Source organism: Glycine soja, chromosome 2 (genome assembly GCF_004193775.1).
Source record: "Glycine soja cultivar W05 chromosome 2, ASM419377v2, whole genome shotgun sequence".
Taxonomy (NCBI): Eukaryota; Viridiplantae; Streptophyta; class Magnoliopsida; order Fabales; family Fabaceae; genus Glycine; species Glycine soja.
The window spans coordinates 42,919,309-42,943,340 of NC_041003.1; the positions used below are offsets into that span (position 1 = coordinate 42,919,309).

Sequence of the window (24,032 nt, forward strand, 5' to 3'; positions counted from 1 at the left end):
ATTCTTTCATACTCCAAAAGTTCTTTCCATTGTGCACCTTAAACTCGAATGATAATAATTGAAAACTTCATTATTATTTGCCAACCCAGATCTACATCTAAAATCAAGAAGGTGGTAGCGTTCATAACTGTAAGGACCAACATATCTCATTGGTGTTAGATAGTCAGCATCTACCAAATAATATTTACTTGTTGAGAAAGGTAAAAATTTGTATAAATAAATTTAAATGAGAATAAAATTCAATTGAAGTGAAACAAAAAAATAATACCTTGAGGAGGGTGTGGAAAATTCATGTTAGAAGTTGTGAGAGCATAATCGAAGATTCGAGCATCATGGGTGGTACCTTCCCATCCGGTTAATACAAAAGTAAAAACACATGTTCCAACCACATACAACCATTATATTTTGTGTTGGAATACCTTTTCTTCTAATAAATCTAGCTTGCTCACTATGAGTAATCATACATGGAACATGTGTACCATCATTTGTCCCTATGGCATTCTTAAAAAATGGCCAATACCATGTATCATTTTCTATTTTGGCATGACTATCACGAAACAAAGGATCTAGTGACCTAATATATTCCATAGACAACTTAAGGAGAGCAATTAATACCTCATGGAGATGTCTACTCATATTTTCTTCAGAGTCTTAAAACCTCTCTTGAAGGTTCTTATTTCCTTTCACGTGATCAACCAATTTAGAGCAAAGCATGTAAAAAATATGTTTTTCCATACAAAACATCTCATAACAATGAATAGGATGACCTTGCAATACTTCTTGCACCCATGCATGCCCTATTTGTTTGTTGGTTCTACATATCTCTTTACATAGATGTTTTATTGCATATTCACCAATAAACACAACCACATAAGATGCTTGCTCCATAAGTTCATCATCTTCATTGGTATTTGATTCCAATTGTTCAAGAAAGTCATTCATTTTTTACCTGTATAGAATCAGTATTACAAAATACATAATATATCAAGATACACATGATAAAACATAAGTTCATTACTAAACATAATATAGTTCATTACAAGCCAAATAAGAAACATAACCAAATTTGACAGCAAAACATAATATGATTTCAACAAAACATGACTCATATCACCACAAGCAAACATCTAAGCTCTAGTACATAATAATAAGGGGTTTTTAATTGCATCCTTAATCCATACATCTAGTTGGTAACCTTGAACAGTAAGGGGTTTTTAATTGCATCCCTAAGCCAGTACATTCTTTGCTCATCTAAACCTCGCATGGCAATAAATATATCTCTTGTTGGCTTTAACATCATCAGGTTGCAACATTTTGTATGAAATAGTAAATCCTTTTGTAATTCAGGTAGTGTCTTAAGCTCATTCATCACTTCCTAAATAGATGCACTTGCCACAACTTTATTGCATGACTTACATGTTTCTGCAATCACATTAACTGCACCAACTATTCTTGAAGAGGTAGTTGTCTTCTTCTTGCTTAACTTTTCAGTGTGATTAATTCTTTTTCTCTTTTCCTACTCTTTTGGCTACCAATTCCTTGGCTGACAATTTCTTGTGAATCATTCAAATGAATTCCCTCAAAAGCATATGTTGCACTAACACTTGCATCTTCACTATCACCCGAGCCTTCCTCTAAATCTAGGTCAATGCTCTGAAGACTTGGATGATACCCATCATTTATATCAACCTCAACACTAGCAGGCAATATCCCAGACGAGGGAGCCTATTGGAACTCTCCATTAACAACTACATCCTTAAAAAGTTCGATCAACTTGTGAGCAAATGGAAGTCCCTTGATCCTAAATTTGTTATATAAAGGATTTTCTTGCACATTCATAATTTATCATAGGATAAATACACTAAACAAAAAACTTAGACTTACAACAATACACATTTATGTAACACATATCAATTGTTTTTTCTTTCACACTCATCACTTGCATCAAAAGTATTTTTGGCATTGTCCCATCCAAGACCAGTTTCTTTACCAAATAGTTTATATATACCATACTCATCATTCTCTTCTGAGGTTACTAAACTTGTTCTTAAACTTTGGTTTGTCATAATTTTTTCCAGTCAACTCCTTAAATCTGGATGCAATTCCATTCCACCCATTCTTGATAAAACTTGTACCAAGTCATTCTCCTTTGGACACTTGTTCCAAGCATGCTATGATAAATCCTTCAGTTGCTTTAAGGTCCCAAGAAGTTTTTTCTTTCTCAGTACTCATAATTCTACATTAAAAACTTTTCTTGATGCATGATTAACAAAACTTTAACATACAGAAATGATAAGAGGTAAATGTCATTGCAACTAACCAAATGAAATTACTCCACTATTAACAGTTAATAATCTGGGTCTATTCTTTTTTATTGGAACCAATATGAAATTCATTCATCAATAAAAAAAAGGTAGAATTGGTAATATCATTTTTGTTACTTTAAGGTGGCCAGTGAAGCATCCACCAACCCACATAATCGGAAGTGGACATTATTTCTTGTCACTTGTAATTTGACTTGGTTTTTATGTTCAATCATTCATGCTAACTAAGTGTGGTATTTTTTTCGACTATCAACTTTGCTGATAGGAAAGTTTGACAAAAAGTACCTGTGCTTAACTAAGGTGGAAAAATGGAGGGAACTTTGTAATTTTTTTAATTAGATTCTTGGCTCAATTAAATTAATGTTAGTCAATATTATTTGATATTTCTAGGTATGGAAAATCAATGGAAGTGCCAAGACTCCATTACCTAAGGAGGATATTAGTAATTAAATCTTAACCTCAATACTTTCCTTCAATAAACTCTTTCAACAACCTCTGCACCAAGTTGAACCTATGTAATAAGCTAAAACCAATGCATTAAAATGACACTCACAAAACCATAAAAATTTAGAAAACACTTGAAAGTAACAAAAAATATCAAAGCAAAGAGCTACCAAAGAGACAAAAGAGGATAAGAGTCTTCTTTAGAGACAAATGAACATAAGCAAAGTTAAATAGCCTCTGAGACAAATGGTAGTTGCTTGTCTATTGATTGTAACATGAACAATCTATTTTGATTCAAATCATCGAAACCAAAATAGTCAACCATTTTTTCTCTCCTAAATGTAACGAAACAGGTTGCACCAATTGAGATAGGTTGCAATCCATACTACAAAAGGAATTATCAACATTAATTGAAACAAATTTATCCAACACTGTCCAATGTGAAAGGAACTGAACTAAATTTAATGCCCATTAGATGCGCAGGTTGATAATGGCGACAAAACACAAACACACAACATCAAATGCCCATCAACATTAATCGGTAGATGAAGAGTTTAATTTGAATGAATGATAGAGATTCATTGAGACACATGTTGGGTGAAGGACAAATAAGAGAAATCAAAGATCCAAATGTAGAAATCAATTTTAACTTGACGTGGAAGCTGCCTCAACCATGCTTTGCTTCAAAATCGATTTCGACGAGGTGAATCGAGTATAGTGGAGAAGCCAAACATCACGGTCAACTGACTTTCTCATGTTTGACCATGAAATACGCACGTCCAAGGGCCTTTGGTGCGGATCGAAACACGCTCATAATAATTTTTTAATAAAAGTTTGTTTTAATTAATAGATACAAGAGAAATGACATTTTGTAAGACTAGAAATATAGGGGATGTGAAAAATGAAGGTTAAAACTTTATCAACGACAATTACCTACACAGTTGTGAATCATCAATATAAAACAAAATGTTCGCTAGGAATAACAAAACGAATCGATGATGCACAATTGAATGTAACTAAGAACATGTTTAAATCTAATGCTAAAAGAGGTTTTAAGAGTTTCTTTATTGAAACTTGGCAAGCTTTCTTTTTCTCATGTTTTTAAGAGAAGTGAACCAATGCACGAACTGGTTAGCAAAATTAGATTCATCTACGAATCAATAATTGATTAAGTGAGAATCAAGTCCTTCTTAAATTAGTGATCTTTTGTTAGCTGACACCATGGGGGAGTCTTTTGTTAGATAAGAGTTAATTTATCCTTTGTTCTTGTTGTTTTTTATTCTGAATGATAAAAAAATATTTTTTTTAGTGAAAAAGACTATAAAAGCTCTTATAGCTTGAATCCTAACATGCTCTTAAGAGAACTATTAATAGTATGATTATGACATTGGTCCAATATTGCTTGAAGAAACTCTTGATAACTAGTATTGCTAAAGCAGCAAGCAGCTAGCTTTTGGTAAATAATAAAAAAAAAACATTTTGCTTTTGTATATACTAATCCAATTCATCACTATTATTTGGACTATATGAGCCAACTGGGCTGAAACCCGACCTACCCAGGTCCATCCACCAACTTCAGTTTGGTCGTTGCTATGCGCACTAGCATAATTTCTGTTACACCCAATAAAACCGTGAAACTCCATTTTTGCCCTTCCGTATAACTGATATGGAATAGCGAATCCGTAAGCCCAATATGAATTGGTCAATCCGTAAGCCTCATACGAATTGGCCAATTCGTAAGTCTTATGGATTGACAATCCGTATCAAGCTTACGGATTCATCAATTCGTATCAACTTTATGAAAGGATGAAAATTGAATTTTACTGTTTTACTAGGTGTATTAACAATTATGCTGGGTGCATGTAGCAATAACCTTTATGTTTCGATTTCACATGATGAATCCTATTTGTTAGTCACTTATTATTTTATGTGTTCATCTCTTATAATATTTTATTTTTATTTATACATATTTAAAATTTTAAGATTGTGTTAATTATTATCTTTTCAATTATGTATTTATTTTTTTGTCTAATTCTTAAATATTTTAATACTTCTCGTAAATTAGAGAGATAAATACAAAACTCCTCTCTTGAATAGGATAATTAAAACTCTCGGTGGACCACCTATAAGGGATCCATTTTGTACCACTATTGAGAGTTGGGATTTTATTTCTGCATTAGTCATATTTTTTTCCTACACCCAAACATATCTTTTATAATTCTAACATTACTCTTGCGTCCTTTATACCAACTATCAATCCATATGGGTTAATCAGTCACAGGTTATATGTGTATTAATGGTTATAAAATTAATTATATAAATTTATATAAGTATTAAATATATATTAGAAATTTTAATATTATATATAATGATATTAATTATTTTTTTAATATAATTAACTATTTAATAATACAAAGAAAATTTGTACGTAGCAACATTAATTATTTTTTATTTTTCCATCTCACTCGTAGGTGTATGGAAAAAATGCAGATGCATGAAGAAAATTCATTCCTTGAGGGCCATTAATCCAAGGTGTACATTCTTACTATGCATCATTATTATGCATCATTTTTATCAAAACATTTTTCTCTTTCCTCTCCTTCCCTCTCTGGTACCTCCAGCAACCCCGTCCACTGCCTCCGGCGGACTTTCCGCCGCCGCCAAAGGCCACTTTGAATACCCACAACGCTACTTTTCGGGATTGAAAACCTAGATCTGGGACAAAAAATCACGAATCGGTGCGGCTTCTAAGAAGTCGACAGCGTCATGGATCTATTACGGATCCATGCAAGTGCGGCATATACAAATGGATTCTGAAGTGTTGGACACATACCACTCAAGGTGGTTCGGTGCGGATCTGGTGTTGTGGATCTGCCATGGCTCCGACGAAGTCAAACACGCCGTGGATCTGGTGCCTTCCGATGTGAGCGCACCCCGAACTAGTGTATTTCGGAGGGGTTGAAATCAGAACTGATTTCTCTCTTCGATCTAGACTTGCTATTCCATTGATGTTTCTGTTTCTTTCGTTGTGTGTTGAGAATGTTTGTGTTTTTTTTTTTTAATTTCTGTGAGTATTTTTTGGGTGCGTTAATTGGATCGAAGGAGGAGGGTCGTTGCCGTCGCCAAAAATTGCCTCTGACAATGGCGAATCGATCGGAGAACAAGGTGGGTTTTGGCGGTGGTGAGCAACAACAAATTTGTTACATAATGGAATAGAGAACGTGATGAAAAAAAAGAAGAAAAATCTAGTATAGATGTTGCACCAAAATAGTGTGTGGATGAAATGAATCTAATGATGTTTAAAATTGTTCCACGTTAGACCATATGGAAGACTTGTCCACGTTAGAATTGGCCTCTTGAGTTATGAACTTGCTTTTAGTAGATACATAAACAAACAAACAAACCCTCACGAGTCTTCCCAAATGAGGACTACGGAGTATTACTTTTCTTAAGAGTGGTTAATAAGTACTAATTAATGCTTATATTTTCCAAAAAACTTTAGTTCAACTTTATTTTTCTTAAGAGTTGACTTTTTAAGTCTTAAGATCAAATAATAAAGTTCAAGACGTGGGAACTTCTCTATTTTTAAATTCGATCAATTTTACTAACATATATGACGTGCAGACAAGAATTTCTCCACATTGCTTTAATTTGTTTTATGTATTTGTTCTTGATTCCCATAATGAACCGATAAAAAAAATTCCACAGTGAAATAAATACCTGTGCCCATAAACTAGCCTTATTATTAATAGCCAAGATTTCATTTGATGGGATTTAGTTCCTGGTTTTATTAGGGAGAAATTTAACAAAAACAAGTTAAAAATCCCTAATTATAGATTTAGATGAATCTTGTTCTCTCAGAAAAAGAAAAAGAAAAAGAATCCTGTTTTTCTTGCATGGCTCTTTTCTTGGTCTCTCTATATCTTTTTTGCATTATTTATTTTTCTCTTTATATTAATATTTTGGTGTGTTGAATATGATTAATATAATCTTAGATACAAACTCATGGGTGTATTGAATTAGGATTTTAAAGGATTTTAAGATTTTTTTTTTAAAAACAACAAAATCCAGTGGTATTCGATTAGAATTTTATATAACTTATAAAAAAGTCTTTTGATATTAAAAATATACAAATTTTGACAAATTATTTTTTAAGAAGAATTTTGATGGATTTCATCAATCAATTTTTTTTAGTATAAAATATTTATTAAACAATCTATCGTTGAGATTTTTCTTGTTTTTTTTCCTTTTAGACTTTATTTTCTTTCATCACATATACATTATTTTCTCTTTAATATTCTTCAAGATATGTGTGTTATATATATTTTTCTTATTCTTTTGGATTAAAAAATGTCAAATATACTCTTCATTCTACACTTTTTTCTTTGTTTTTTTAATTAAATTAATGTTTGTCTTATGTGTTAAGATTAATCATATTTTCTTTATACTGATTATGTTCATCACACCTATTTGATGCAATGTTTTTATGACTATTATCCTTAATTTCATCATCTACATAATTCAGTAACCTTCCTACTAATTTTTCACTCTCACTATTCTCTTCAAATATATGCTTGTTATTGCACCCCATTCAACACATGTCATTAAATTTATCATGAAATAATTATAATATAAAAAAAATCAGGAAACTAATGTATAATTTTAAATCTATTGTTCAAATCCAAAAGTGAAAATGAAAAGATGTTATTACAAGAAAAGTTAGTATATCAGGACATAAAACTAGAATCAACATCGCTGTTAAAAAAATTAAAAAAATTATATTATTTTTTTAATCAAAATCTCATCATTTTTTTTATTTTTTCGATAACTCTTGTAATTTTGAATGTATTATTAAAAATTTAAAGCTATAAAATCTTTTTAAATTCTTAAAATATAAATCCTTTAAAATTTAAATATCATAAAATCTTGTAAACAAATATAATAAATCATAATATTCCTACCTAATCTTTAAAATTTATAAGACTTTTTATGTTAAAATAATCTTTTAAAATTCTAAACTAATACATCCCTTACCCTTAGTTAGAATCTCTATTGTGATGTTTTTGTATTTTGTTTGTCATTTTGCTGGAAAATAAAAATTCTTGCTTGTCTTTCTAAAACTTAACCCTAAACTAATGCTTTTTTTTTTTAAGCGGGAAGGGAAAAACCTGTCCCTAATCTGCGATATTATCATGCCTAATCCCTTCTTCTTATCTATGTTTAGAATATGAAGCCTACCAAAAAAAATGTTTAGAATATAAAGAGATTGAATTTTATAGCATCCATGCTTCTTTTGTTATCATCTTTCTACTTTTTATTTATTTATTTACGATTATAATATACTATCTCGGGTTTTGACTTTAATGTTCAAAGGTCAAAGTTAGATTTTGGTTGTATTAAAATTTTAAATATATACGGTCAAATATATATCATGGATGAATTTAAAAACTTTACTTTGCTATTGAATTATTAAAGAAACACGGATATGGTGGGTCAGCGATATCCTAGAAATAGACATGTGATGGCTGTAACGCAAATTAACGTGTCAAAAAGCTAACCAGTTCTACCATTGATTCTAGTTAATTCAGCTTCAGTATTTGAAAATAATAATAAAATATTATACATAATATGGTATATAACTATTTTATATCTTATTTCTATTTATACATACACATTAAAAATGTACTCTACAATTAAAGAGATAATTTATTAATATCCAATTTTTATGTTGAAAAAACATTATTCTCAGCAATTAAGTATAAAAAAGTCTTAACAGATATTATAGAGACTCCAATTAATAAATTAATAAATAATTTCTTATTAAAAATTATAATAAAATACATTAATAAAACTCGAAGGGTCGGCACGAATACGCAACGGTGTAATTCTCACTAGGTAAAAAAAAGTACATCAATAATATATTTTGCTTAATTATTGTTATGAATTTAGAGTATGCATTTTTTTTTAGTCTTTTGAAATTTAAAAATATTTTTTTAATTCCTGAATGTTTGAATTTTTTTAATTCTTAACATAAGAAATTGATATTTATATTAATTTTTAGTATTTTATAACATTTTTTAGTACTTTATGATGATATTAAAATGCAAATCAAGTGATTAAAAGATAAAAATTAATTCATAACAACCTAAAAGATAAAAATTAATTTATAACAAGCAAACAATGACACAAAGCCTCAATTTTAAATTTTAAAAATTAAAAAAGACACACATCTCAAATTTAAGGATTAAAACACAGTAATTAAGTCTATTTTTAAAAAATAATAATATGTGTTTTTATTTCTTTAATTATTAATTAATACTTTAAAAAGCTTGTGAAGTAGTATGATGAAAGAATTAAAAAATAACAGCCTTAGCTGTCTTGTCGAGGGACAAATCTCCATTTCCAAAGCAAAATCCTATTCTCTGCACGAATGTCTAATTATTTAAAACAGTTTACTTTTACTTCCTCATGTGCGCGTCCTACGGAATGCAAAATTTGAATTTGGGGACCTTTTGAACCACTTGATCATCTGAGTGAGTGCATCCCACTCCACTCACGCAAGTGCAAGACCTTATCTTCCATACTAGTCCTAGTTGACATTATCAAACTTTCTTATGGTGAAAAAAGTATCTCTTCATAAACTCCTTAATAATCCAATAACATGATTTTTTTTATAATCATATCAAATATTTATTAATTTTGTTGATAATTAATTTTTGTAAAAAAATTTGATTGATGACTTTTAAATAAATTATCTTCTCTTATCAAGTTCGGTATTATTCTTATTATTACCAATGAAAGTTAAAATGTATATGTTATTTTTGCAATTTTTCCCAATTATATCTATAATATAATTGAACTTAAATTTTATGCACTTGTAGTGTAAATTAAAGATTTTTATACAATTAATTAATAAAAAATACAAATAACTTTCAGTTGATTATTATAAAAACTAACAAAATTATTGTATATAACAAATTTTTTATTCATGGTATAGGTTTTTCTATACATTATTGTGAGTGTATGCGCTAATTACTTAATATAATTTTTTTTACTTTAATACTTTCCGTTATATCAATCATGTTTTCTTATGGACAAGAGTAAAGTTATATGCTCAGTGCATGTACTAATTAATTTATAATTTTTTTGGTAAAATTATAAATTTGATCTCTAGTTTATTTTCAGTTTTTGAATTTGGTCTCCTAATAATTTAATTTATAAATTTGATCCCCTTATTTTATAAAATCGTGCAATATTGGTCTCCTAGGTTACAATTGGACATTAACCGTTAACAAGTGATGTTGACTGCCACGTGTCACGTTCTTATTGGATGATGATTGTCACGTGTCATGTTTTGATTGGATGTCAACTCCATGAAAGATGAAATGAATTGTTATTTTTATTAACCAATCAGAATATGACACATGACAATCCTCATCCAATAAAAACATGACACGTGACAGTCAACATCACTTGTTAACGGTCAACGTTCAATTGTGACAACATTGGACGATTTTACAAAATAGGGACCAAATTTGTGAATTAAATTAGTGGGGGACCAAATCCAAAACTGGAGATAAACAGGGGACCAAAAATATAATTTTGCCTAATTTTTTTTGTTTGTTAATCTAAAGGATTTGACGTAGTATTGTAAAATTTCATTGCATTTACTTGAGAATAATTTATTTACCAGGAGAATTTGTGTTCAACTTTCTTTCCATGTATTAAAATTTTCTTGGACGAGTGATCGTCACGTGTCTTGTGTTACGAGTGAGATTAATTTTTATTATTTTTTGACCTAAGAAAAAAAATTGTTCATTGATATCTTATATTTCTCTTTCTTTTTTATTAAAAAAATTATAAAACTGTTCAATACAAATATGAATTTCTCCTAACAAAAAAGGAGGCATCATGACCGGTATTTATAGCCTTATATTATGTATCCATACCACCAAAGTTGAAAGCAAATCATACCTGGGCGAAGCATCATGGTGGTGAAGGCAGAGAAAGCCATGTCAGTGAGGGAGGAAAGTGGTGATTCAAGAGGAACAATTGATCCCTTGAAGCAGCACTTTGTGCTGGTGCATGGCGTTGGTGGAGGAGGTTGGTGCTGGTACAAAATCAGGTGCCTAATGGAGAACTCTGGCTTCAAGGTCTCATGCATAGACCTCAAGAGTGCAGGAATTGATCAATCTGATGTTGATTCTGTTCTTTCTTTCGATGACTACAATCAACCCCTCATGGATTTGTTGTCTGCTTTGCCTGAAAATGAACAGGTTTTGGTCTTAATTATATATGATCTTCAACTAGAATATGGCTTAGTTGTTTTAGTTTTTTAATCTGTACAGAAGACGGGTATTAGGGTGCGATTTATAACAGCTCATGCACCTGATCAACGAACTAAACTTGACCCTCTTAATAGAATTACTTAGTTTAATTACCTACACAAACTGATCCTATAAGTTATGCGATTGTTACATATAGGTGATATTGGTGGGGCACAGTGCAGGAGGGTTGAGTGTTACCCAGGCTTGTCACAAGTTCGCCAAGAAGATTCGTTTAGCAGTGTATGTGGCAGCAACTATGCTCAAGTTGGGATTCTTGACAGATGAAGATCTAAAACATGTGAGTCCTGTTCATCAAATCTCTTTCTCAGCACATTGAATTATATAGTTGCAGTTTTGTTGCCATTCTTGATATTATGAAAAATTAAGGCCACAATTGTAGTTTTGTCTCAATTCTTGTTATTAGAAGAAATTGTGGAGGAATTCGGCTTATGCGGCCATAATTTGCAATCATAATGATTCTAAAAACCTTACTCAGGTGTATATGAACATAAACTTGGTATGTGATAGTGATGCTTATGAGTTTGCATTGTTTTTCTAACTTTTGAACTCTTGATGTTCCAGCAAAGTTGATGTTGAAGCTCTGTTGAAACAATATGATGGCCAAACTGTCTTAAAAAATCTGAGGCACAGGCACCAACTCTCACATTTTTCAAAAGCATAGTCCCATACACAAACAGACTAGCTAGTAGCTGTTCAGCAATATGGCAAAGGGTTAAACAAAAGGAAAATATGATAAAAATAATCAAATTTAATTTCCTTCTTTCTATTCTATTTTAATCATGTCTCCCTTTACTGAGTTTTCCTCTTTCCCTTTGGGAGTCCAATTCTTCATTTTATGTTCATTATTAGCTAACCTTTGCTAAATTGAGTTTTTTTTTCTTTGATTTTTTTATTGTACAATAAGAGTATCTTTGAGATGATTTTTACGTCAATTGAAACTAAATTGCTCTCCAACTGATCTTAAAAATACAGTATGATATGATGATACATTTAAGAGAATTTATGCCATATATTACAAGTCAGAAGGCAGCTTCTCGTTTTTAACTGTTTGACATCAAACATACTATGGTCAACGAAGTAGGTTTTCACGCAATCCTTTACGCCTAATGCATTCTGACCCATATGCATTTGTTTTTAATTACAATAATTATATCCATTGACTTTCACTTTCTTTTCAAATTTCAATCTTCTTCTGTCACATGCATTTTCTCTTGCTTTTTTATTACTTCACTTATCATATTTGAGATAGATTTGTTTATTTATTCTGTTTGGATGAAACATAGACAGATTTCGAATCAGGAAAATGAATAGTAATCTAACACTGACGCAACAATTTAAGAGCCAATGGCTAATTTTCTTCATTTAATCAAGTTTGGATAAATTTTTCAACAAAAGTTAAAATTAATCCATACATTTAAACTTTTATATATCTTCTCTCATTCAACTTCTCTAAAAATTAAAGTACATATATATCCTTATACTTTTTATTTTCTTCTTTACAAGTATTTGTTGAAAAATTTATGGAAACACACCCTTAATCACAGTAAGCTATCAATCAATCTAATAAAGTTTCCCGTTTCCCATTCAAACTGTGCCTATCATTGTCAAAAATCTTGTGCAATCCAACCCTCACCAAAACACCAATCTCTTGTACTAATTAATACTCATAATCACTTTTCTTAGCCATGTTCTATTGTTTGGAGACATGACTTGTATAACTTTCATGCTTTCTTCACTGTAGAAATTATCAAATCTTTAGCTTTCTTTGCTTTTCTTCAATTGAAATATGGTTGTTTATGACTTACCCGACAGCCTGTTCCACAGGTAATTTTATGTGTTCCAAAGGAGAGAGGGTATAATAGAAAATTTTCACTATTGTCAATTCAAACATATCTCCAATGATTGAAAAGAAACAAAACAATCAGTGAGCCTAATTGCTATTTTTGCATGACAAATAGAATAGTTAATTACTTTATGTGCCTCATGTGTAAAATAATAGACATAATGATGGTGGTTTTGATTTGTGTCAAAGCAGGGTGTACCTGACCTATCCGAGTTTGGAGATGTATACCGGCTAGGATTTGGATTGGGACAGGATAAGCCTCCAACCAGTGCTTTGGTGAAGAAAGAGTTTCAACGCAAAATCATCTATCCTTTAAGCCCACATGAGGTATAATATATTTAAAAGGGGATAAAGGGGACATGCATGTTATGCTTTTATCTGCACAACTGTTTAACCCATGTTCACTTACTCAGACCTTTTGGCTCTAGGGTTACCCCACATGCCATGTACTTTGTGCTATCATCTATTTCATTATCATCTTCTGCTTTTGCCACTTGTAGGACCATTTATGGCAATATTCTTGGAAAAGGGTGCAAAAACCAGAAAATTTATCCAAATCAAAGCATCCTTAGAACATTCTAGCTATAGTGATAGTAATATATAAAGTAATGTATTATAGACACTCATGTGTCCATCAATACTTAAAAAGAAAAAGAAATAAAAGAGAAAAACAATAGACATGATTAGATAATATGAATCAATTTTATTCCACAAAATCTTAATATTACATTAAAAAAGTAAAAAAAATTATTTATTACTTTTTCTTTACCATGGAAAGTTAATTGATTATTATTTTTTATTATAAAGCTAATTCAAACACATTAAACTATTGTGAAGATGTGATTTTTTTGTCAACTTATAAATAAATAGTTTAAACTTTCACGCCTTTTAAGAGAATTGACGTGATTTTCTTGATTGAAATCTGTATCCAAATACAATTGTAATAGAAGATATGGTGTGACAAAAGAAAATATTGAACTAGTACTGTTTATAATAACAGAGTATTCATGCATTATTAATTATCCTAATATTTATTATCCATGAATGATCAAAGCTAAAAAAAGAACATAGGACCAGTCTTATACTATTACCAATTATGATTATTTGAATTGTGATGTCACTGATCAAACTGAACATTGTGGCTTAGGATTCAACCTTAGCTGCCATGCTGCTGAGGCCAGGGCCAATTCTAGCATTGACAAGTGCAATGTTCGTAGAGGATGGTGAAGTGGAGAAGGTGCCGAGGGTGTACATAAGGACAATGCAGGACAATGTGTTGAAGCCAGAGCAACAAGAAGCCATGATAAAGAGGTGGCCACTATTGTATGTGTATGAACTAGACAGTGATCATAGCCCCTTCTTCTCCACCCCTTTCCTCCTCTTTGGTTTGCTTGTAAAAGCTGCAGCTTTTGACGTTGGATGCAACTTTCAGACTAGGCCACCCTCCTAGCTTCTTTTTTTTTCTCTACTTTTGCTTGTCTCCAATATCCAAACCATGTGCTGTGAAGAATCAATTTGGTAAATAGTTTTCCAATTGTGTTTCCATTAATCACAATGAATGATTTATATTGTATTATAATAATCCCATATATATAATAGTGTGTTTGTTGGGACTGAGAAAATGTTGAAGAATGAATTTTTTTCCATATCAGAAACATTATAACAATTTATGCATATATACTGCTTAATTAACTGAAGTACTAGACTCTTTAGTTGAATGGTGAAGTTTAATAAGATGGTTGGTTAATATGGAATAAAAGTCTAATTATAATTTTCAATTTTATTCCTTTAATTTATATTTCTGAATATTTGTCCTTGTAGAAACTTAAGTATATGTTTAGAGACAAGGAGCTAACTTAAATTTAATAATTTGGCTATGGTGTATAGACTTGATTATTTAATATATAACACGTGTTATTAAGTGAATATAATATTCAAACAAATAATTCTTATTCTATGTCACAGGCGTATTCTATTGGATTGACTACTTGTTTGGTTTGTTGGGATCAGGCTAAAAAAGTTTGAATAAAATAATTAGGTCCATTTTGTATGTGTTGTTTTTATTTGAAAATTTAATTAAAATTAAAATTATTTTAAAATTATATGATTTTTAATTGGATAAATATTTATAAGAAACAAAAGAACAAAATAAGTTTTAAGTTTTTCTCAAAAGTTAAAAAATAAAATATAATTTTCTGAAAAAATGGAAAACATTACATTTATAAAAAAATTATTCGAATGAGCCTTTAGGTAATTGTAATTTTTTAAAATTTTGTTATTTATTTATTATTTATTTATCTTTTGTTTTTTTATGAATGAAAGCATGAATATTTAAGAGCCTATCTATTTTTTGGGTTCTTTGATCATATAAAATTATAAGTAGGAAAAAATAAATTTTAATAAATGCTAAGTGGGTTTTAATAAATTTTAGTGCTCCTAGTTATCACTCTTTGTGGTGGACTGGTGTGGTTAACTAAGTGCACGTACTTTTCTCTTACGATGCGTGTCTAGTGTGATTCAATGGCATGATACTTGTTGAACTTCGGACGGATTCAAATACATACATAACATTACATTGCATCTCCAATTAAATATACATCAAATTGGGCTTTTGAAGGAATATGAAACATATAGTTAAGCATCGATGAAGGACCAATATTAATGTAAAATAGTAAATGGAGGACCACTCTAATATTGGGTATATCATTGAAGGACCAAAATGAATGTTCACTTTATTTGGAAGTATTTTGCGGCTAATATCTAAAATTTTAAATAGTATTTGTTACATGACCATTGGTTTTTAATTTCGATCTATAGATTATTTAGACATGTTAGCAAACCGAGAGTGTTATGGACATTTATTGTGTTCTATTATAATAATTTGGAATTAGGTTCTATATTTTTTTTTAATGACACATTTGCTGACCAATATAAATGTTCATTTTAAATTCAAGTCTCTTGTTCATTTCCTTTAGGGGGATCTTTATAACAAGCTAAGGTGATCAAGGAGATTCAATGAGTGGAGTTGGCATATATCCTTCTTGCTAAAATATGTTATTCATTCCACACGTTTTAATACCAAAATATGTCCATAAAGAGTAGTAGTATAATTTATGGATACTATGTTGTACCTTTAGGAATGTTTTTAAGTTCTCCCCTGTTACGTGAGATAATCCATAAGTATGTTGTTTTACAGGTGCTATGTCATTTGATGTAGAATATGTAAGAATTAATGTCTCATGTGAGAGGCATGTGACTTATGTAGGAACTAATAAGTAAATAATTAATGATTAAGGGCTAAATTGTAATTGGGCTTAATAGGAGAAGTTTCTAGAACTAACTGCTACTTGATGGGAGTAGTGGTTATAAAAGGGGGTTAATACTCACTAACATGAAATAAGGTCCCCTTCCTGATCAGAAAATGTTTTCTCTCACCCATAGTCATCATGAACGGAGAGAGGCAGAAAAGAAAGGCCTAAAAAAGTGAAATCTTATTTCTCTCTTCTTTCAAAGAAATCAAAGTGCACCGGAGAGAAGTTCCTATGGAGAAAGGTACAAGTCTTCCTATGGAGAAAGGTACACATCATTATGTATTGTTGCTTATTGATTGTTTGTGAGAACCATAGGTTTCAAGATCCTGTTGTTTCCTATCATTGATAGTCTAGGAAACCCCTTAAGAATTTTTACATGTGGTGTCAAAGCATGTGTTATGAAATTTATGATTCTCCAAGAATGATTTAATTTCTCTCAATTATACATGAACCCTAATTATGAAATTTAGGGATAATTTAATTTCTTTCAATTATGTATGAACCCTAATTATGAAATTTAGGGATAATTTAATTTCTCTCAATTATGCATAAATCCTAATTATGAAATTTAGGAATTTTATTTTCCGCTGCATGTATTGTTTTATTGGCAATATTTTATTATTGTTGAATACCAATTTTTGGAGAAAGATTATTTGAAAACTTATGATTATCGGAGAGAAAGCTGCAAAGCATGTATATATTAAATTTGGAGAAAGTTTTTACTTCTAATGGTGAAAGAAAGGAAGCGTGCCTAAACATAAAGATTCAATTTCAATTTTAAAAAGCTGCGCACGTAGGTTTGTTATAGGAAGAATATGAAATTTTGGAAATTGCTATTTGCCACCTTATGTTTGCTATTTCCAATCCCACTTGATCTTTTTTTCTTTTTTACCGAAAAATTATTGCTGAACGTGATTAAATGATTGAAAGTTTATGTTCTATAATTAAATTAATGTGAATGTTTTGCAATTATTGGTAGCAGTAAATATATGTATATGCTACATATTTGCTTGAACGTGTTTGAATGCAAAAACACAAATAAATGCAAATATTATTTTATGGCCTGGAATGAAATTAATAGAATGACTATGAATTGTTAATAGCAATAAGTATGTGCAGGCCATACATACTTGGTTGGAATTAAATGTATGTTGAATTTGTTAGTCACCAAAGTGGCCAAATTTGTAAGGTTATTTAATTCCAAATTAATGATTATTTCAATTATACTTAGTTGGAATTAAATGTATGTTGAATTTGTTAGTCACCAAAGTGGCCAAATTTGTAAGGTTATTTAATTCCAAAATTAATGATTATTTTGATTACTCATAGAATAATGGATGCTAAATTATATGGTTATTGGTTTATGGGTAATTGAAATTCATTGTTATAAGGCATTTATGGATCACCCAAAGGTTGATTAGTTGTTCTTATAATTAATGAATATAATTGTAGGCGATTTGTGTGTATCATTAGTTTTATTTATATGCCCAAAGGAAATAGATACTACTAATTGGTGCATATTTAATTGCCAAATAATGTTAAAATTTTATTAGCATCATTATGTTTGTATGTTGTGTGTTGATATATCACCCAAAGGAGAACATCAATATACATTGACTGTTATCTGAATGAATCATATGTATGACATGTATTTTATGTCTCAAAACACTTATGTGAATTTTATTATGTAATATATGTTTTGAATTCATTGGATTCTTATGCATCATCTGTACCAATTTTAATGAGCTTAACTTCTCTGACAGAAATGAGCAAGTCCAATTTCACCTTAGTGTTTTGGATCATGATCTTGCTATGTTGGAAGAGAAGTTTGTTACTATTATTGATGTTAGTAGTAATGAAGAGAAAGTTCATTATAAAACTTGGGAAAGATCTGACAGACTCAGCCTAATGTTGATGAGAATGACTGTTGCAGACAATATTAAGACGACTCTCCTTAAAATCGAAAGTGCTAAATAGTTTATGTGATTAGTGGGAAAGTGCTCTCAAGCAGCTGATAAGTCTGTTGTTGGGACATTAATGAGCACATTGACCACCATGAAATTTGATGGTTCACGTACTATGTATAAACATGTCATTGAGATGACAAACATTGCGGCAAGACTTAAGACCTTGGGAATATAATGGCTGTGAATGAGAACTTTTTTGTTCAGTTTATTCTAAACTCATTACGACTGAGTTTGGCCCGTTCTAAATGAACTATAATACCATGAAAGATAAATGAAATGTGCATGAATTGCACGGTATGTTAGTTCAGGAAGAAATGAGACTTAATAATCAAGGAAGTCACGGAGTTCATTATGTTAGTCACCAAGGGAATCAAGGAGCTTGAAAAGAAATTTATGAAGAAGCATGATAAAGGCAAAGGGTCATTAAAGAACAATGACGACTTTTTGCAAAACCAGAAGAAAGGTATTAAAGGACAATAATTATCAATTTTGTGAAATTAAGACATTTCCAAAAAAAAAAAAGGATTGCCTAAAGTGTAAGTCTTGGTTCGAAAAGAATGGTGAGCTTAATGCTCATGTATGTTTTGAATCAAACTTAACTGTAGTTTTCCATGATACATGATGGATTGATTCTGGATGTATGACTCATGTTTCTAACATTATGCAGAGATTCCTTACAATCCAAACCATAAGCCCAAATGAGAAGTTCATTTTCATAGGGAATGAAGTGAAAGCTCCAGTGACAATAGTTAAGACTTATTGTTTAAAATGCAACACTGGACATCGTTTAGATTTACTGGAAACTCCTTATGTACCTAATTTATCTAGGAATTTAGTTTCATTATCTAAACTTGATGTTACTGCATACTCTTTTAATTTTGGTAATGAATGTTTCAATTTATTTAAGCGTAATCATATCGTTGGTACTGGTATCCTTTATGATGGTTTATATAAATTGAAATTAGACAGTTTGTATGCTGAAACTGTTTTGACTCTGCATCATAATGTTGGCACTAAACATAGTTTAGTGAATGAACGATCTGCTTTCTTGTGACATAAACGTTTAGGTCACATTTCTAGAGAAAGGATGGAAAGATTAATAAAGAATGAAATTCTTCCTTATCTAGATTTTATGGATCTAAATATTTGTGTGTGTTGTATTAAGGGAAAACAAGCAAAACATATAAAGAAAAGAGCTACAAGAAGCACTCAGCTTTTTAAAATTGTGCATACTGATATTTGTGGACCTTTTGATGTTAGTTCTTTCGGAAAGGAATGATACTTTATCACCATTATTGATGATTATTCACGTTACGGTTATGTCTACTTACTGCCCGATATTTCTTAGGCAATGGATGCCTTAGACATAAATGTGAAAATTATTAAATATGATAGAGGTGATAAGTATTACGGAAGATATGATGAAACTGGGCAACACCCATGTCCATTTGCTAAGCTTGTTCAGAAACGTGCATTTGTGTGCAATACACAATTCTCGATACACCACAACAAAATGGTGTATCAGAAAGGCGTAATAGAACTTTAATGGATATGGTTAGGAGTATGTTAATCAATTAGACTTTACCCTTATCTTTGTGGATGTATGCCTTGAAAACTGCCATGTATTTGTTGAACAAGGTTCCTAGTAAGGAAGTTCCAAAGACATATTTTGAACTGTGGACAAATAGGATACCTAGTATAAGGCACCTGCATGTTTGGGGTTGCCATGCAAAAATAAGGATTTATAATCCGTAAGAAAGAAAATTGGATGCAAGAACAATCAGTGAATATTTCATTGGTTATCCAGAAAAGTAAAAGGGGAATATGTTTCATTGTTCTAATCATAGTATGAGAATTGTCGAAACTGAAATTGCAAGGTTCATTGAAAATGGTGAAATAAGTGGGAGTACAGTTTCACGAGAAGTGGAAATTAAAGAAGTTAGAGTGTAAGTCCTTTTAGCTTATGCCTCTAACAGTAAGGTGATTGCTCCTTCAGTTATTGCTACAAAATTAATGAAGAGGAACAACACAATAATGAACCCATGATGCATAATGAACCTATTATGGAAGAACCACAAGAAGTAGCATTAAGGAGGTCTCAAAGAGGAAGCAAAAACAGTATTAGTTGAGTGTAGTCTGTGCATACCAGAAAGGAGGAACGCACGCGGAAAAGAAAGCATAACCTAGGTTCCTTCCGTCCTTGGGTGTTGCCCAGTGGCTTGGCCACCGACGGAGTGGATCTTTGCTCTCTACAAACGCTGGGGTTCCTTCTTCGATCATAGGGAGTTCTAACTGCCTCGGTCTCTAAAGTTTTTCCTTGTTTTTCCCAATCGCGTGCCGTATCACTTTTTCTCATCTTGGGCTATGAAATAGTTGCCATTTGGAACTGCTCTTGATGGGAAAGAACAAGGATCGTCAATCGCACTTAGCTGCAAAGCAAATTATGGTGAAGGGTACTACCTCAGGTTCACGTAAATCCCAAACATCTGCTACTTCTGGTCTGGCTGGTTGCTTGGATGTTGTCCAAGCAAATCAAAATGCTTATAATGCTTCACATGATAATCTTGTAGGCAAGGTACTCGTAAAAAAGGCAGGGACAAGTTCTGCAAAAACTGATGATGTCGCACACCAAGTGTTTGATAATTTGTCGGAATGCAGTGTTGAATCTAAATCTTCCCAAGAGATTTCTTGCACCTTAGGGGACAATGATTCAACCACTGATGATGATTCATCTCACTCCTGTGGCTCTAAGTCATCATCGCAGCTAGACGACAATAAGGCTCCCACTCCTTGGGTCAATCTTTTCAAAGATAACAGAAGCCCTTCCAAAGGTTTTGGAATGAAGTTCTCCCCTCCACCCTCTGATGATGAAGTGTTGTTGGAAGAAATTGATTTGCAACCACTGGAAGAGGCTTGGGGACATAGCCTTATTGGCTATGTGGCTGGTCGATTCCCAGGAAAGAAAGCTCTGCTGGATTGTTGCCAAAAATGGGGAGTCAAGTTTTCATACTCAGCTCATGAAAGTGGTTGGCTGGTGTTTAAATTTGAATCTGAGGACGATCTGAACCAAGTCCTCTCTGCATGCCCTTACTTCATATTTCAAAGACCCCTACTACTGAAGGTTATGCCAGCATTCTTTGACTTTGGCAATGAGGAGCTCAGCAAGATCCCTGTCTGGGTTAAACTCAAAAATCTACCTCTGGAGCTTTGGAATCCTCAAGCCTTAGGGAAAATCCTGTCCAAGATTGGTTCGCCCATTCGATCTGACCATCTTACTGCTTCTAAAGGGTCTATTTCTTTTGCTAGAGCTTTAGTTGAGGTTGATGCTTCTTTGGAGCTAATCGATGAAGTGCGATTTAGACTTCCTACAGGGAAGACTTTTGTGCAAAAGATTGAGTATGAAAATAGACATTCTTTTTGCACTCACTGCAAGATGATTGGGCACCGCCTCACTAATTGTAAAATTGTCACTGCAAATAAGTCTGTTCTCATCACAGCCTGCCCCACCTTGGACCAGCCACAAGTGGGTGATTCAACAATGCTCCCATATACCAATACAGCAGGCCCCTCTGATAATCCAAAGAATGTCCAGACTAATCTGTCTGTCCCTCCTCACAGAAAACATGTTCTGGTTGCAAATCATGTTCCTATCCTTTAGAATTCTTCTGACCTCAAAGAAACAAGGAACATTGAGTGGGATGATCCTATAGAAGAGGGGTTTGTTCAGGTGAAAACAAAACACTAGAAAAAAGGTAAAAAAGTGCAACTTATAAAGACAACCCGTATTGAGGATATGCAAGCTGATGTCCAAAGAGGAAGAAATCATAAAGTTGTAACTAGGGTCGAGGAGGCTTCCTCCCGTCCGAATCCATGATCATTGCCTCTTGGAACATCAGGGGCTTTAATTTGCCTCTGAAGTATCATGCGATGCAGAGCTTCCTTCACTGCAAGGAAATTAACGTCATGGTTGTGTTGGAAACTAAGTTGAATAAGACTTCAGTTGAGGAAATCATGAGAAGAAGTTTGGTGACTGGCACTTCACCCATAACTTCGCTTCTCATAATGCTGGCAGAATTCTTATCCTCTGGAAGCAGGATAAGATTCATCTTTCTGTTTTGGAGTCAAATGCCCAATTGATTCACTATGCTATTGATTGTAAAACCACTGCCAAGCGCTTTCATGTTTCATTCATCTATGGTCTTCACTCCATTATGGCAAGAAGATCTCTTTGGATAAATTTGAATAGTATCAATGCTAATATGAATTGTCCCTGGGTCCTCATTGGTGACTTCAACTCCATTGTGTCTCCCACCGACCGTTTCAATGGAGCCGAGCCCAATGCTTATGAGTTGCAAGATTTTGTTGATTGCTATTCTGACCTGGGGTTGGGGAGCATCAACGCTCATGGCCCCTTGTACACATGGACTAATGGCAGGGTGTGGAGCAAATTGGACAGAGCTTTATGTAACCAGGCCTGGTTCAATTCCTTTGGAAATTCTGCTTGTGAAGTTATGGAGTTTATTTCTATTTCAGACCATACTCCTCTAGTTGTCACCACTGAGTTGGTAGTGCCTAAAGGTAATTCTCCATTTAAATTCAACAATGCTATTGTGGATCATCCAAATTTCTTAAGAATTGTTGCAGATGGCTGGAAGTAAAATATTCATGGCTGTAGCATGTTCAAGGTCTGTAAGAAATTGAAAGCTCTTAAAGCTCCCTTGAAGAATCTTTTTAAGCAGGAGTTCAGCAACATCTCCAACCGAGTGAAGGTAGCTGAGGTTGAATATAACAGTGTGCTTAATTCTCTAAAGCAAAATCCTTAGGATCCTTCCCTTCTTGCTCTGGCAAACCGCACTAGAGGGCAGACCATTATGCTTAGAAAAACGGAGTCTATGAAATTTGCTCAGTTCATCAAAAACAAATATCTCCTACAGGCTGATAAATGCTCTAAATTCTTTCATGCTTTAATCAAGCGCAACAGACACAACCGGTTTATTGCTGCCATAAGGCTAGAGGATGGGCATAACACTTCCTCCCAAGATGAAATTGCCCTTGCTTTTGTGAATCACTTTAGGAATTTGTTTAGTGCTCATGAGCTGACCCACATTCCTTCCATTTCGATCTGCAACAGGGGTCCTAAGGTTCCCACCGATTGCTTTGCGGCCTTACTTTGTCCTACTTCTAAGCAAGAGGTTTGGAACGTTATTTCTGTGATGGATAACAATAAAGCTCCTGGGCCAGATGGTTTCAATGTTTTATTCTTCAAGAAGGCTTGGAATATCATTGGTGATGATATCTTTGCAGCGGTTAATGAATTCTTTACAACTGGAAAAATTCTAAAGCAACTCAACCATGCTATTATTGCGCTTATTCCTAAGCATGATCAGACCTCCTAGGTTAACCATTTTAGACCCATATCTTGCTGTAATTTGTTATACAAGATTGTGTCTAAAATTCTGGCCAACCGCATAGCCCCAATTGCTTGAGACTATTATTGGGGAAACTCAAACTGCTTTCATTAAGAACAGAAAGATGATGGACAACATCTTCCTAGTTCAAGAGATTTTGCGCAAATATGCCCGAAAAAGATCCTCTCCGAGATGCCTCCTGAAAATTGACTTGCATAAAGCTTATGATTCCATTTCCTGGAAATTCTTGGATTGGATGCTTAAGTCCATTGGCTTCCCAGCCCAGTTTTATACTTGGATCATGGAATGTGTTTCTTCCACTTCCTTTAGTGTGGCAGTTAATGGATCCATTTATGGTCACTTCAAAGGACAACGGGGTCTTAGACA

The 24,032-nt window shown here is 32.4% G+C and overlaps 2 protein-coding genes and 1 long non-coding RNA gene across 3 annotated transcripts; 2 read left to right on the plus strand and 1 right to left on the minus strand.

The window, feature by feature from the left end:
- Positions 1-595: 595 nt before the first annotated feature.
- LOC114396025 lies at positions 596-11,030 on the minus strand. The gene is made up of 2 exons (XR_003663192.1): positions 10,743-11,030; positions 596-949 (listed from the first exon to the last, which is right to left on the minus strand). It is a non-coding gene; the product is annotated as an uncharacterized LOC114396025 (long non-coding RNA).
- Positions 10,691-14,508, plus strand: LOC114396015 (methylesterase 17-like). The gene is made up of 4 exons (XM_028357918.1): positions 10,691-11,044; positions 11,253-11,393; positions 13,152-13,286; positions 14,107-14,508. The coding sequence occupies exons 1-4, from the start codon at positions 10,757-10,759 to the stop codon at positions 14,407-14,409; spliced, it is 867 nt and encodes a 288-aa protein (XP_028213719.1). The 5' UTR covers positions 10,691-10,756; the 3' UTR covers positions 14,410-14,508.
- An 8,621-nt stretch (positions 14,509-23,129) lies between these two features.
- LOC114376553 lies at positions 23,130-23,633 on the plus strand. The gene has a single exon (XM_028334726.1). It carries the CDS (start codon positions 23,130-23,132, stop codon positions 23,631-23,633), a length of 504 nt encoding a protein of 167 aa, XP_028190527.1.
- Positions 23,634-24,032: the final 399 nt, after the last annotated feature.